Genomic DNA, 16,465 nt, shown 5'->3' on the forward strand with positions numbered 1-16,465 from the left:
AAGAGATGGAAAGAATCCAAGAGTTCATCAACAGATGAGTGGATAAATAAAATGTGGTATATAAATATATACAATAGAATATTATGCAACAGGAAGAAGAAATGAGGTCCTGAAGCATAGGACAACAAGGTTGAACCTTGAGGACATAATGCTAAGTAAAATAAGTCAGACACAAAAGGACAGATATTGAATGATATAACTAATATGAACTAACTAGAACATGTAAACTCAGTCTTAAAATGTAGAATAGAGGGTACCTAGATAGAAGCCAGAGTAGGTAGAGCAGTTACCTAATATGTACAGAACTGTTAACAAGGTTGAGCTTAAATGTTTGGGAATGGATAAAAGTGATGGTAGCTTGGTCTTGGGATTATAAGTAATAGTGATGTATTGTAGGTAAATTTGATCAAAAGGGGTTGTCTGAAGTCATGTATATTAATAAGCTCTTGCATGAAAATACTATAAATGTAAAAAAATAATAATAGAGGGGTATGGGAAAAAACAAAGCTACTGCAAACTACAGACAGTAGTTAACAGTAATATAAATACATACTATATATTTATATATAGTATGTATTTATATATTATTTATTTATTTATATAATATAATAATATATATTATATTTTTAAATAATATATATATATTTTCTGCATGGGCAGGCACTGGGAATCAAATCAAATCTCGCCGGCATGGCAGGCGAGATCTCTGCCTGATCTCTGCTGGCTGAGCCACAAATGGCCGCCCAACACTAATATTTTAATATTCTCTCATCAACAATAACAAATTTACCACCCAATACCGTGGGTCATCAATAGGGGGGGAAGTATGGGAGATCTGGGTTTTATTTTTTACTCTTCTATTCTGGAATAATGAAAATGTTCTAAAATTGATTATGGGGATATATACAAAACTCTGTTATGATACTGTGAACCAGTGACTGCATACCTTGGATGATTTGTGGGGTGTGTGAATATATCGCAATAAACTGAAAAAAAAAGAAAAAGAAAAAGATCCTTGCTCATGAAATCAACCCTACCTCATTTACTTTTAAAATTGAACTGCCTCATTAGTTCTTCAAAAACATAGTATATAATAAGGCACATATGAGAAAACAGCAGTTTCCTATGCCATCCTTGTTTTCCATTTGCCAGAAACAATCACTCACTTTTACTGAATGGAATATGGTGGCAGTGACAGTGTGTGAATTCCAAGGTTAAACTATGAGAGACACTGTGGCTTCTTCTCTCGGTCATAGAACACCTTAGATCACTTACTCTGGAGGAAGCCAGCTGCCATGTTGTAGAAGCCCTCAAACAGCCCTGTGATGTGGTGAGGAATTGAAGCCTCCTGACAACAGCCATATGAGTGTGTCTTCTTAGAAGGGGATCACCTAGCTCCCGCAAGTCTTCAGATGAAGCAGCCCTGACTGACATCTTAACTGCAACCTCACCAGGGATCCTGAGTTACAACCATGCTAAGCCACTCCAGGATTTCACACCCATGCAAAAATTGTGAGGTAATAAATGTTTGTTGTTTTAAGCCACTAAATTTTATGGCAATTTGTTATACAGCAATAGATAACTAACATAGTTTTTCTCTTCTCAATATGTTAAAACAAAACCAGTAATCTATAAGCATCAGTCTTTACTTCATGCTCCAAATTAAATCTCTAGCCTTATATTCTATTTGGGATTTTTCTTCACATTCATCCCAGGACTTCCCTTCGCATCTCTCTCTGTCAGAGGCCCGATTTTTTGGATACCATGCTGGTTTTAATCCTAATCCCATTTTCTAAAGGCAGCTGTTTTTTCTAATCCCTATTCAGTACTGTATATTTGAAACTGTAATTAAATCATCTCCCCGGAGATGTGACTCAATCAAGAGCGGTTGTTAAACTAGATCAGGTGGAGACGTGCTTCCACCCATTTGAATGGGTCTTGATTCGTTTACTGGAATCCTATAATAGAGGAAACATTTTGGAGAATACGAGAGATTCTCAGAAAGCAGAACGACATAGCCATGTGAAGCAGAGAGCCCATCAGACAGCGACCTTTGGAAATGAAGAAGGAAAATGCCTCAGGGAGCTTCATGAAAGGAAGCCAGAATAGAAAGCTAGCAAATGATGCCATGTTTGCTACATGCCTTTCAAGTAGAGAGAGAAACCCTTACTCTGTTCGTCATGTGCCTTCTTACTTGAGAGAGAGACCCTGAACTTCAGTGGCCTTCTTGAACCAAGGTATCTTTCCATGGATGCCTTTGGCTGGACATTTCTATAGACTTGCTTTAATTGGGAATTATCTCGGCCTTAAAACTGTGAACTAGCAACTTATTAAATTTCCCTTTTTAAAAGCCATTCCATTTCTGGTATATTGCATTCCAGCAGCCCGCAAACTAGAACAGATATCATGTCTTTCTCTTTGCTGGTACAATAGCTTCCTGAGAGAAGGGTATGTGGGAGGTAAAGTTATTGACCTTGGAAATCTGAAAATATCTTTATTCTACAGCTCCATTGATTGACAGGCTAGGTATATTATTTTGGATTGGAAAAGTCACTTCAGAATTTTGAAGAAATTGTTTGACTGTCTTCTAGCTTCCAAGTTGGGACTGATATTATCCTGATACTAGGATCTTTTAACCTCCTCTTCTAGTGAGCTTTTAAAATTTTATCTTCTCTCAAGTGCTCAGAACTTTCATGACTACCTTAATGCTGCTCTCTTTTTATGCCCTTTTAATCTGGAGATTCATGTCTTTCTGTTGTAAGCTATTTCATTTAATAATGTTTTAGCCTCCATTTTTCTGTGCTCCAAAATTCCTATTATTGAATTGTTAAATGTCTCGGACTAATCCTTTACTTTAAAAGCAAAACAAAACAAAACAAAACTTTTTCTCTACTATCTTTCATATCATTGGCTTTTGGTCTACTTTTAAGGACAATTTCTAAATGTTACCTTCTAACACTCCTTTCATTTTTTTTTTTTTTTGGTTTAATTTCTACTGTTATAAGACTACAAAAATACAAATTCTATAACATAACATATAAATAAGTTCTTCACATATATAGCCTCTGCCTTTATTTATCCCATGCCTCTTCTGTGTCATATTTACTACTGAGGAGCTTATACTTTAACACTTTCTCTGGCATGGCAGGCGAGAACGCTGCCTGCTAAGACACTGTGGCCCTTCCCCAAGAGACTTTTGTTAACACACTACCCCCTAACTCTACTGATTAATACTTTTTCTCAAGACTCTTATAATATCATATGCCCATCTCTGTCCCAATTACCACACTTCACCTGACTAGGTGTTTCTTTCATCTACTTGTCAGTCTGTTTATTTGCCATGCATTTCTTAGCTTTTTCAGCATGCTTGGCACATGGCAGGAACTCAGACACCAGCTGAGTGAATGAATTTCCTCAGTTTAATCAAGAATTTATGTAAAAGTTTGATAATGGATGGTAGTGATGGTAGTACAAGATTGTGAACTTAAAAATCAACACTGAAATATATAAGTGAATGTGGTTAAAAGGGGAAATCGGAAGTTGTACATATGTTATTAGAAAATCTAAAAAAAAAAAGCAAAAATTGTAGGACCATATAACACAGTGAGCCCTAATGTAAACCATGGACTATACTTAATAGTACAATTATAGTAATGTTCTTCAACTGTAACAAATATACCCCACTAATTCAAGGTGTGTTTGGGGGGGTAAAATGGGAAATCTGTATTTTATGCATGAACTTACAACATCTCTAAAAAAAATACTACATTTTGAATGTTTATGGTGAAGCACATTCAAGATATATTTGAAACATACTTAATCTCAGTTTTAAAAAATTTGATATGTGGCATCACAAGATAGTGTTCATTGATTTTTTTATTAATTAAAAAAATTAACAACAAACAAAACAATAAGATATCATTCCAGTCTACATATATAATCAGTAATTCTTAATATCATCACATAGTTGCATATTCATCATTTCTTAGAACATCTGCATCGCTTCATTGATTTTTTAAAGGCCACAGTGAAATGATAGATTAGAAAGAATAGACAGACAGACTACAGTTCCACAATGGACTAGCAGACCTTAGAGTCCCTTCCAATCTGAAGAGTCGAGAATTTTCTAACACTAATCTTTGGAGAAATGGAAATGACTAAGACTTATACAAGTTGATGGCTATTGTTCCAGGTTACCAAACACCTGATTTCTACCAAAAAGCTTATTTTCACACCCTATACATAGACAAGTAATTAGGAACTTTGAAAATTCCAGAGCTGAAAGGAAACTTAAGAATAATAAAGCCTAACATCCTAACCTTACAGCTAAAAAACCTGAAGTTCAGAAAAGTAATCTGTCCAAGGTCAAAGAAAATGTAAATAAAAAAGCCCATAAAACATTGGGAATACACATAAATGCTATCTTAGTGACTGGAGTCATGTAAATATAGTTAAGTCTATAATCATTAAAAAAATGCTCAAATACAAAGTTTTATTTCTTCTAGGCATTATCTTACCCGTTTCCAGGTAGCCAGCAGCTGTTTATCAGACATCTGCTCTGGGTAATCCGCAATTGCAAATACACATCCCAACAAGAAGCCTTCTTCTGGAACTAGAATAGGATTGTACAAGATAATGAAAATTACAACCTCATGAATATGCATGCACAAAAATTTTTAAATGCATTTTATTGAGTTACATTTGAACTTATGAAGTTAATCTAACTTGACCATGATGTATCCTCCAGTGATTTAAGTTTCTGTGGAATGTTGCTACATATACACTAGTTTGATTGTTATGTTTGTCTTAAAAAAAAAAAGTACATAATTTACTCCTGGCCATTAAATAATCTGAGTTAGCCATTGTACCAGTCTTGATGGCCTATGTAACACCAATATTCATTTTACTTTATCATGCCCCAAAGTACTTAAAATGATATAATTATTCCATTATAACTACATTCTTTGTTAGGCATAGGATTCATATTCTCCATTTTGTAATAATTATTTTGATATGAATCCTCACCCACCCTCAAACATTCTCAAAGCATTTATATAAGTATGAGACTTTTAGGAGAGAGGAAAACAAAAATCCACATTACTAACTCTCCACTGCTGGATCATGTCCAAAAAGCTGATGGTGCTGTAACTGTGACTGCTGCTGCTGCTGCTGCTGCTGCTGCTGCTGGTGCTGCTGGTGCTGATCAGGCTGCTGAGGTGGAACCTGATGCTGTAGTACCTGGGATGTTTGACTCAAGTGTTGCGCTGTTTGATTTTGCATTTGTTGTTGCTGATGCTGTTGGTGTAGGCGCTGTAATTGCTGCTGTTGTAATTGATGCTGCTGAATTTGTTGCTGCTGTTGCTGATGCTGTAATAGATTCTGTTGTTGCTGCTGTAACTGTGCTAACTGTTGCTGTTGTAGATGCTGTTGCTGCAGCTGATGTAACTGTTGCTGAAGGGCATGCTGTTGCTGGAATGGCTGTAGCTGTTGAGGGCGGTGCAGCTGCTGTTGAGGATGCAACTGTTGCTGTGGAAACTGTAGCTGTTGCTGTGTAAACTGATGTTGATGGACTTGCTGCTGCTGCTGTGAAAACTGATGTGATTGTTGCTGGGGGTAAGGCTGTTGAGAAATCTGTTGCTGCTGTTGGTGCTGTTGCTGCTGGAGCTGCATAAGCTGCTGGGTTTGAAGGTGTAAAACTGGGTGGTGCTGCTGCTGTTGCTGCTGCTGCTGCTGCTGCTGTTGGGCTTGATGCTGCTGTTGCAACATATGTGTCTCTGGAGTTACTTTCACTTGGCTAAACAGCACTGCATTTGCATTTGCATGTCCCTGTTGACTATGATTCACCTGCTGTTCTAAATTTTTTGTAGGTGCCGAAAGAGATTGTAAGATCTAGAAAACAAAAATGAGGCAAAGTCATTACCAACAGTTTCTGAAATGCACTTAAATTATCTTAAGAGAATAACAGCGTATTCAACATGTTCTATATCTAACTAAAAGGGAAATTTCAAATTATTGGAAACATCAAAAAACAATACTATATTTTCTATTATATTTATTAGGCCTCACCACCCTTAATCAAGCAACTAAATTCCTATTTTGAAACCACCAAAATTTTAAACTACATGAATAGGATGGAATAAACTAATGAATAAAAAAAAAAACATAGAGCTCATTCATTTCACAGAACACAGTGATGAGGTAGCCAAAAAAAAATTAGAAGTACACTGCCCTACTTAGTTCTAAGACCTTTGGGAATCTGTGTCTATGGTACTCCCTTGAAGTGTGCTATTACATACACGTATCTTCCATAAGCTTCACAGACCTACTCTTAACTAGGGAATACTCTAGGTGAATGACAAGTAGTGAAACCATTTAGCAGCTACAGATTCAGTCTAACCCCCAAATCTATTTATGGCTGCCATTTTTAATCTTCTCCAAACTGATGGCCACCAAAAAGTTCAATAAAGAATGTTCCCTGGTGAAAGTGAAACAAGGATAACTTGCAAACTCAGACCCCCTCAGGCAGGAGTTACAAAACTAGCTGCAGCTCGACAGTAACTAACACAGCAGACATCACAGTTGCCAACATCCCAACTACTGTCATCTGGTCTGTGTATTGCCATGCTATTAAAAGATACACACACAAAAGATACCAACAATAGGTTTGTTTAAATGATAAACTTTCCCAACTGAAAAATCAATACAACTGGTAAATTATCCTTCCTTAAAACTGATTTAAAATTTTATCTTTCTTTAATTTTAATGATACATTATCAGAAACAGTAAAAGGGTTTTGTTAATGTCATTTATGTAAATGTCTTCTAAAGAAAATACTTAACTTGTTTAATAAAATTATATTTATAAATGCTGGTAGACTTAAATGTTTTAATAGCTTTATATTTTTATTAATATTACCATATAGAAGGATAAAGGAAGCATGGGCAATGTTCTTATTTTGAAACGAAAATGTACAATGTAGGAACAAAAACATTAAGGGATTTAACACAGTGTTTTCTTAATTTAGATTTCTACATTCAGAAAGTATAAATCCTCATATAAAATACTGTGCACAAATTATAGGGAAAACTGACTGGTAGTTATTTGACAGAAGCTACGTTATTGATCTTTTTAATAGTTTATATCTGGTTTAAGCTTCTGAGAGAATTTTGGATAGTGGGACAAGACTATAACATTTTTTATTTTATCCCCTCTGTAGGATTCTTGAGCAGTAGGACAGTGGGGCTGGTTTTTAGGTTCAGCTTACTAGGAAAAGTATCTTGGATGTCTACTTTCTGCATTAATCCCTCACTTGCTCATTCAATGAGAGCATAAAATGGCTTCTGATTTAAAGTCTTTTAAATTGACTAGAACTTTCTTACTGGACCTGCCTCATGTTTCCTAGTAAGCACCTGTAGAAGTAAAAGGAAATTCCTAGGAATATAAACTAACTAAAAAGAAAAGGCCCCTAATGACATGAATAAGTACTATGTTAGCCATTGTGGGTGAAACAATTCATTTCTTAAATTGCACTGTGCCTTTGCAATGATATCAAGCCCTAGAAGTATTAACAGAGATCTAGATTTCTGGAAAAGGTCTACAGTGACTCAGTTTAGATATAAAATCTGGTCCATCTGATTATAGTAGTTGATGTCCATGTGATGGGCATTTATTCATCTTTGTTAACAAGGTTTAAAGATGAACAAATTATCAAGACTGTTACATCTTTTGTCCAGACTATATCTTTTGGCAGAGTATATGAAGAGGAGATCCAATTCCCAAATGAAAGAATTCTGCTTATTCTCTCTCATGTCAAAAAGCTGATATACTGTGAAGGTGATGCTCCTTTTCTTAAATATATGCCTTTCTTAGCTTTGTATTTGTTGAAAGACATAACATCTTTTGAGGAACAGGTGTCAAGCAGGAACCTTGACAAAGACTTAGTTTCAGTGGTTTTAGGGTTTAACTAGTGAAATGCCTTAATCGGCTCTCCAAACTTTTTTATATATGACTACAACAGACCAAGGGGCTGGATCTCCCGCTATACTCACATGCCTGGTACCTAACTACTAAAAGTTATCATCACGGACTTGGGCAAAATGGCAAAAGATAAAATTTTTGTATGTATTAGCCAGTAGCTGAGACATACTAACAAGGTTCCTGACTAGCACCTCAGTATTTCAGCACCTTAGTGCCAATAAATTTCAGTTAGTTAACAATAAAGTAAATGCTCCAACTAAAAAAATATATATACATACACACATATACATATAAATTTAACAAAAATGTTTCAAGCTAGAGAAAATCATACAAGTCAGTCTGCTCTGTCCCTTCTTGTTCATTCTAAACCACAACAACGGAGAGGAAGCTATATGTTGAGGGATTGGGAGGAGAAGGGATATACATTAGGAAATGCCCTAGAGGCAGAGTACCAAATTCCAAGTTAATTATCCTATACAGCACTGAATAAAACAAAGGAAACACCAGAAGATGTTATACAATGAATTTTGTTCAACATGCTCTAATAATGAAAATTGGAAACCAACTTCTTTTGGTCATAGAAACCAATAACAATCAGATTGATTTTGCTAAAACTCAATCATTACAACTTAACTTTACTAAAAGCGTATTTAAACAAATCTCTAAAAATTCAAATCGAACATTATCAAAACTGTACCAAAATCTCAAATTGTTTTTAATATATATCTTACACTTAAGTAGATGGCAAAATACAACTGTTATATAATCTGCAAGGATAATATATTTTGGATTTAGTGATGAAATAATTGAGTCTCAAGTAGAAATAAGTCAAACAAAAGTGCTTGGGCACATTTCTGTCTTTGAAATCACCTTATAGATGAGACATCTATATAGATTCTTTCAGTATTTTGAAGCCTCTCAGTTGGACCCTAATTAAACCAAAAACTGTTTTTCAAATAAACTTGTAAATGAGAGGGTAACTGTTTCTTTTCTGTACTTAAAAATATTTTTTAAATTCCCAGTAAAGAAGGGACAATTATCTCCATTACATACCACTACCAAACAGAAGAACGGTATTTGGTATGCTTACATTTGTATAAGACAGTGTGAGAAGGTAGGAGTGGGGTGAGGAGGGGTATACCCACTTGTACACAGATCAGCTATGAACCAAGACCCAGAAATTAGTAACCATGGTTGCCTCCTGAGGGGGTACATGGGAATTAGGGGTGGAAAGGAATATAATTTTCTGCTTTATGCCTTTTGGTACAGGGGTGGACTGATTGTGTTACCCAGTTTGGTCATGGTCCAATTCTAGTTAGTGTGAACTCTACATAAATAGGATCTCTTCAAGATGTGACTTCTGTTAAGATACGGACAATTGAATCAGGGTGGACTTCAATCTGGATTACTGGAGTTCTTTATAAGCAGAATGAAATTCAGACATAGAAAGAGATAGCCATAGGAAGAAGCCAGAAGTCAAGGAGACCCGGAGGAGAAAGATGATGTTGCCATGTGCATTGTCATGGACAAATGATCGCTGGCAGCCAGCCCCAGAATGACAAAGCATTTCAAGAAGCAAGCATTGGTTTAATGACAACTTGATTTTGGACTTTTCTTAGCCTCAAAACAGTGAGCCAACAAATTTTGTTAGCATCTGTTTTAGCAAGCAGGAAACTAAGAACAGTATGATTTGAATTATTTATTTTTTGTATATATTATTTTTTCACCCCCAGAAGTAAACGACCCAAGTACATTTTATGGGTAATATGAATCTAAGCACCTGTGTGCCACAATTAACAGGACCAAACCAATTGTTTGCCACATGCTCCTTCCATATTCACAGCCACCAACTCCTGAGCAAATACCTACACACAAAGGACCATATATTAGAAGTGAAATGGACAGGTCTAACCGGATGTTCTACGTCTTCTCTCCACAACTAGCTCTTTCTAACTTTTCCCACTGTAGTCAGAGTTATCACTACCCTTCTGATTTCTCTGGTCAATATCTTAGAAATCTTTGTCTCTAGCCTAATATTCTTTATAGCCTTTATTTCCCATTTATCACTACATTCTTTTCATTTTCCTATACTATTTTCTGACCATTACATCTCTATCTTCTTCTAAAATCTTCAGTTCCTCTAAGACCAGATGGACAACATGCTCAAGAACTGAAAGATGTTGGAAACTGGTCTTTCTTTGCATTCCATCTTCGACTCTTAGCTTAGTACTCATATGGGCAACTCCACTACCCCTAGCCTTTCAGTTCTTTGGCTACTTTGTCCCAATGACCTTCCACATTTTACCACAGCCATTCATTTCCATTCACACCTGAGACTTGCAGTCAGTCACAAACTAAAATTTATCTATAGGAACCAGGCAAGTAACATAAAGTATGATGGGACAGAAGTACTAAACTGGGAGTAGTGGGAACTGAAAAGAACCTAACATTTAAAAAGGGCCAACAGTTTCTCAGCTCCAATGTTACCATTCAGGACTTTAGGAATACAAGCTTAATGTTTTATTATTTTGTTTACTTCTCAAAACAAGCCAGAAATCCAATTTTCATGGAAAATTTCATGATTTTGGCAAATATTTCAAGTTTAAAAAATTTATCTAGCTTAAATTAAATATGTGCATAGGCATAATATGACCTAAAGGCTTCTGGCTTGCACCCTACATCTTTGCTCTTCAGTCTTTCATCACCGATAGCACACATCCCCAAAATTGCTAATTCAACTATCCAATCTCTGACCAAAAGTGCTTTTCATCTTCTGGGTTGCCAGTTGTAACTATTGCCTCTATGACTTTCTCGTCTTCACTAAGACTTCAAGGCCCTCATCCTACCACTTTCTCCCTGTTTAGATTCCATTGTATTCACTTTTACTTTTTTTTTGGTAGTACAATTCAAATTTATTCCATTTGTTCTTCCAACACAAAACTTAAACACAGTATTATCTAGCATCCAGATATACTTCAACTGGGATAACATGAGAAATCCAATTGTGTCAAAAGTATTACATTGTGGAAAAAACGAACGCATATATAACAAAATGCACAAAACACTAGTCTCCTTAAATTACTGCTTAGAAAGATATGATTATATCTCCATTTATAAAATAGAATCAGGACAATTTAATTTTTTAAACTTTTGCCTGCAGAATACTGCAACTGCTTATGTAGGAAGGCACTCTCACCAGTTTCTTCTAAACACAACTGAGTATATATAGAAGTGCATGTAAGGAAACAGCAGATCAGTTGAAGTATCACTTCTAATTAAGAAAAAAATAGGTGTATATTGATTTAAAATCCATCATATGGGGAAAGAAATTAATGAACAAAGAGCTTACTTGTTTGTAGCATCTATACACTGCCAACTACCTACCTGCCCTCTGTGCCTAAATGGTTTTGAGAAAGGTAGGTTATGCATACAACTACTTGGCTATAATCAGGTGCTGAATTTGAACTCGAACTCTACAGATACTAGGATACTCTGAATGGGGTAAATTTGTCAGTATACTAATATATACAGGTAAATCACCCTGTTGTTGTTTTTTATGCTGTATGGCAGGGTCACGTTTCATTATTTTTCCATGTGAGTATCCCCTTATTGCAGTACCATTTGTTAAATTTTTGTTCATTTTTGGGGGGTAAGTGCATGGACAGGAACCGAACCTGGGTCTTCCACATGGCAGGCAAGAATTCTACCATTGAACTACTCTTGCACCCCCACCATTCTATTTTACTTGGTATAATGCCTACTTCATTCACTCTTGCCAATATCCTAGCCAAATGGCCATGGTCACCAACCTAAACTGGGTCCTAACCATGCCCAGTAATACTATCTACTTATCTCTACATCAATTGTTTCAAAATCTTCCATTCTTCTCAAATTCCTTCTCTCTCTTTCCCTACACTCTTTCCACTGTGCCTCAAACCTTCTTAATCTTCTTTCTTCTAATAGCTAAAGGCATTTTACTTCTATCTTACTCTGAATCCTTTCTCTCTCACATTAAATATGAAGAGAGAGAATCAAAAGACAAAGAAAAAGAAATGAAGAAAGGGAGGGATGGAGGGAGGGTGGGAGGGAAGAAAGGAAAGAAGGATGGACCCTGACTTACTACCTTCCTCTCTGGCTTCTATAATACAATCTTCCTCTTGCCTTTTACAGGTGAACTTCTTGGGAACTGTCTAAATTTGCTAGATCCATTTCATCCCCTACTTTTCAATTTAACTTCAACCTTCACTGCCTTAACAAAATCCTCATACCAAGATCAAAGACTTTCATATCGTTAAATATACTTTCAGTTTCACATCTCCATTTAATTCATCAGCAGTATTCAACACATTTGTTCCTTTGTCTTTCCAGAAAAACTCTCATCCCTGGGCTGCTGTGATGATAAACAATCCTTGCTTTCTTCTGAACTCCCTGGCTCCTTCTTCCAAGATTCATTTATTGAATAACTCTATTTCTTCAATTTTCTTATCTTTTTAAAATTTTCAACATGTAAGAGTACTTACTAGTAGTTTCCCTAAGCAGAGATTCTCAAAATATGATCTATGGTCTACTCTTCTGATAGACAGCAAACTGATCCCTAAACCGCAAGTTCTTCTTTTAATTCCAATAAGAGAATGGCTAAAAGTTTTATAGACTTTAATTATTTTGTGTAAACAGGAGTAACTTATAGATAATCTATTGAGTAATTGAGTTAATTATTTTAACTCAGATTTTCTACCAAATTTATCAACAATTCAGTATTCTATCTACAATTCGTGCAAATATGCAATGTTTAACAATGGGAAGGTATAGGAGCAGATAACAGAATTCATGCAGGTTTCTCAACTCAGTTTTGAATTGGTCACTGCTTTCCTGCTTTTAAATTATAACAACATTTTTTAATGTCACCATTTTCCAGTTCGTTGACTGTGGATTAACCTTATACTGTATAGGGATACATACTCCAACAAACTCCTTTACAATGTTCATATAGATGAGCTTTAAGATGTGTGCACTCAGATTCAGATATCATACATATCTATATTACAAATGTGTTTCTATGATGACACTTTTATAAACATTAAGTCCTTCCACTGAAAGTGGGATAACTGCTTAAAAATGTTTCTACGCTCTGTAAAACTGTTTTTGTGGGACTATATACTATTATTCAAAAAATAAAATTATGAAATAAAAGTATGCCAGAACAAGATGAATCACTACATTGGCCTAAAGAGTTACAAGGACTAATCTAACTGACTCTCAAATGCTGAGGTTCATCAGCACTCGGCCCTAAACTCCTTTCTACCTTTGTCCTCTTCCGTATGCAATCTCATTCATTTTCATAGGTTCAAAAGGAACCAGACCAGTCAACACCTTTAATATGAGAGCCAAATACATATAACCAGCTACTTCATAGATATCTTCACTTGGCTCTATCAGATACCTCCACCACAGCACACATTTAAAAACGAACTTATGTTCTCAAAACGTATAGGTCTTCCAAATGTTCCTTTTTCTCTGAAATGGTACCATCACCATTATTCAGCTGCTCAAGCCAGAAAGCTGGGTCCTATCTTAAATTCCCTTCTCTTTCTAACTCCATATCTAACAGTATCTTAATTGGTCTCTTTGTTTCTAGTCTTGCCACTCTAACAATCCATTCTTCAGACATACCTGTCACATTTCACCTCAACCACCCTCAAAACACCCCAATGGGGTTTTGAAATCCATACTCTAGCACCGACTTCAAGGGCCGAACGTAGTAAGGCCCCCTTTTAATCTTTCCAAGCATTCACTCACCTCATTAACTTTCTTTTCTTAGAATACAGTAAATGCATTTCATTTTTGAATCTTTACAGTTATTGTTCCTTTTGCCTAGAACTCTCTCCCTTCAGTTCTTCACATGACCTCCTTTTCCTTCAACCCTGATTTAAGTCACTTCCTTTATGAGGCCTACTCTGACCACCCAATTTAAAAGAGACTCTTTTTCCCCAAATGCTATTACATGATTTTTAATTATTCTGTTCGAAACACCCACAAATAAATAAAACAAAAATTAAAAACAAAACCACCCACAAACACCTGAAGTTAATTTGTTCATGTCTGTCTGCTTATTGTCTGTCTTCTCCACCTAAAATGAAAACAGGAACTTTTTTGATTTACCATTTTATCTCCAGTGCCAAAAAATGTGCCTGGTAAATCATGACAAATATACTACCTCCATTACCCTTATTTCTGTCTTAAAATGAAAAATATCTACCTAAATTTTTAGGATCCATTTTGTAACAACAAATTCCATGTCATAAACTATATAAACGAGATTAAGACTTTTTCAATAAATGCATGAATTTGTTATTAATGTACCATGAAGTTCATCATAAACAAATAAACAGCTGGTTAACGTCTTTTGCTGACACTGCTAATTTTAAACTAAGCAAGAATTGAATTTCTTTGAGACAACACTTCATTTCACTGGTATCCTGGTTCTCCTCAGTTGTATTAAGTCTTCAACATAAAGGCATGCTGTTTACTTTTTGTAAAATAAGATTTATGACCCACCAAAAGATATCTATCTCTGCTTCACTGATACAAATAAATACTACTTATACTTTCTGAGCCTGAATAAGCAGAAAACATTAAAAAATAAATCAAAAAAATGAAACAGACTGTAAAACCCAATTCTAAAATCCAATATTTAAATGCTTGTTTCTTAAAGAGTTTAGACTTACATGTGCTACATTTGATGGTCGATTAATCTGCTGAATGTCAGCATTATTAGTAATATTTCTCAGCGTCCGTACAGCTGGACTCCAAGTAGTTATCATTTCTGATCTTTCAGAACTTTGGAGATTTTGTCCCGAAGCCACTAAATTACCCCGGACATCAGGAGGCAAAATGTTACCTGGGACCGGTGGGACATTGGCACATAAATTAATCAATCCAGGCTCCTTTCCCTGAGGTAGTCTGCGCTTTGCCGCAGCTAACTGTGGGACTTCAGCTGGGGTCCAGTTTAAATTTCTCTCTTGTTTTTCAGGTGATGAATCTGAAGAATCATCAAACATTAATTCCCCTTTCGATTTTTCAGTGTTTGATTTGGGAGAAAACTGTTGGTCACCTGGAGGAGATCCTTCTTGAGAACTGGCAGGGCTTGATTTTTCTTCTGTACTACCCTCATTTTGAGAATCTTGTTCCTCATTTTCTACCTCTTCCTCCTCTTCTTCTTCCTCTTCATAAATAATTAGACGAGGATGATAAAACGCTTCATCCTTTTTAGTTTTATCAGATATGGAATCCAGGACCCAGTCAGGTGTCACAATTTTTATACTTGCTCGTTTAAAAGCACATTCATATTTTTCCTATGAGTAAAGCACAAACACAAAGACAAAAACAAAGCAAACAAAACAACAAAGCTGTAAATTTTATCAAATTTCCTAGAATTCTGCATTAAAAAAAAACTTTGGAAGTGGGATGCAGCTGAAAAATTCAGCAACTGTTACTGCCATTACATATATATATATATAGGAAAAGCTTAATCTCCTTAGAAACAGAAGACACTGAGCAAAAAAAGTTAAAACGACTCACATATCAATGGTTATAGGAAACATCTTATGCCTGCAATTGTCCTAGAAAAGTCTGTTTAAAACTAGCTTTTACAAATTAGATTTTCAATACAAAATAGAATTAGGAATCCTATGGAAAATTCTCTTACAAAATAACTGACTGTTATCTAATTTAAATTGTTTGTTCACCGATAATTTTTACAAAGCTGGTTTCCCATACATATGGTTTAAGTAAGGTAACTGTGTGGTAGAGTATCCTCAATATATCATGGATAGTCATAAGAGTACGGTTTTCTTAATCAATTATCTAGTATTTATTGAGCTCCCTCTATACTGCCAATCAATACCAGGGTTTCAGAGACACAAAGTATGCAACAAGTCTCTGACCTAACAAGGTTCACAATTTAAATCTGAAGAGGAATTAAATATGCAATGAAGCAATGAAAACACAATATAAAACCAAGTCTTAAATGACATGGTATTAAGATTTCAAAAGGATTATAACATGGGTTGGAGTAATCAGGTAAAGCCTCCTTGAACGATGACATTTGGTTGGGCTATTAATGTTGATAATTTGCATAGCAGAGAAAGGAAAGCAGAAAATTTTACATAATGGAAAAAATATATACATATATAAGGAGTACTAATGGGTAGAGTACTTACGGGTAGAGAAATCTCCTACTGATAGGATATGTAATATGGAAGCCACAGTGAAATGAATACCAAAAGAAAAAGGAAATAAATATATATTTTTAAACAAGAATAATATGCTAAAGTGGCTTTAAAATATAAGTTTTTTTTTTAGTTAGTAGAATTTCACCCATATGATTCTAAAGGTTTGTACATAACAGCAATTTCCTGTCAAATGCATAATTAAGATCCTAAACTAAAATTCATTTCCTGTTATAGAGACCAAAAGCAGCCTCTCGTGT

At 35.3% G+C, this 16,465-nt stretch overlaps 1 protein-coding gene across 4 annotated transcripts in view; it reads right to left on the bottom strand.

Moving 5' to 3' along the window:
• The window catches only part of PAXIP1 (PAX interacting protein 1), a 95,133-nt gene that overhangs the window by 31,605 nt on the left and 47,063 nt on the right, over positions 1-16,465 (bottom strand). For 3 of the 4 annotated variants that reach the window (XM_077150934.1, XM_077150941.1, XM_077150950.1), the window contains exons 6-8: positions 14,703-15,329; positions 5,106-5,889; positions 4,518-4,612 (exon numbers count right to left, since the gene is read on the bottom strand). In XM_077150934.1, coding sequence (XP_077007049.1) covers positions 4,518-4,612; positions 5,106-5,889; positions 14,703-15,329 — 1,506 coding nt within the window. The remainder of the gene's footprint in view (positions 1-4,517; positions 4,613-5,105; positions 5,890-14,702; positions 15,330-16,465) is intronic. The other variant, XM_077150960.1, reaches the window with a different exon arrangement.

Source organism: Tamandua tetradactyla, chromosome 1 (assembly GCF_023851605.1).
Source record: "Tamandua tetradactyla isolate mTamTet1 chromosome 1, mTamTet1.pri, whole genome shotgun sequence".
Taxonomy (NCBI): domain Eukaryota; kingdom Metazoa; phylum Chordata; class Mammalia; order Pilosa; family Myrmecophagidae; genus Tamandua; species Tamandua tetradactyla.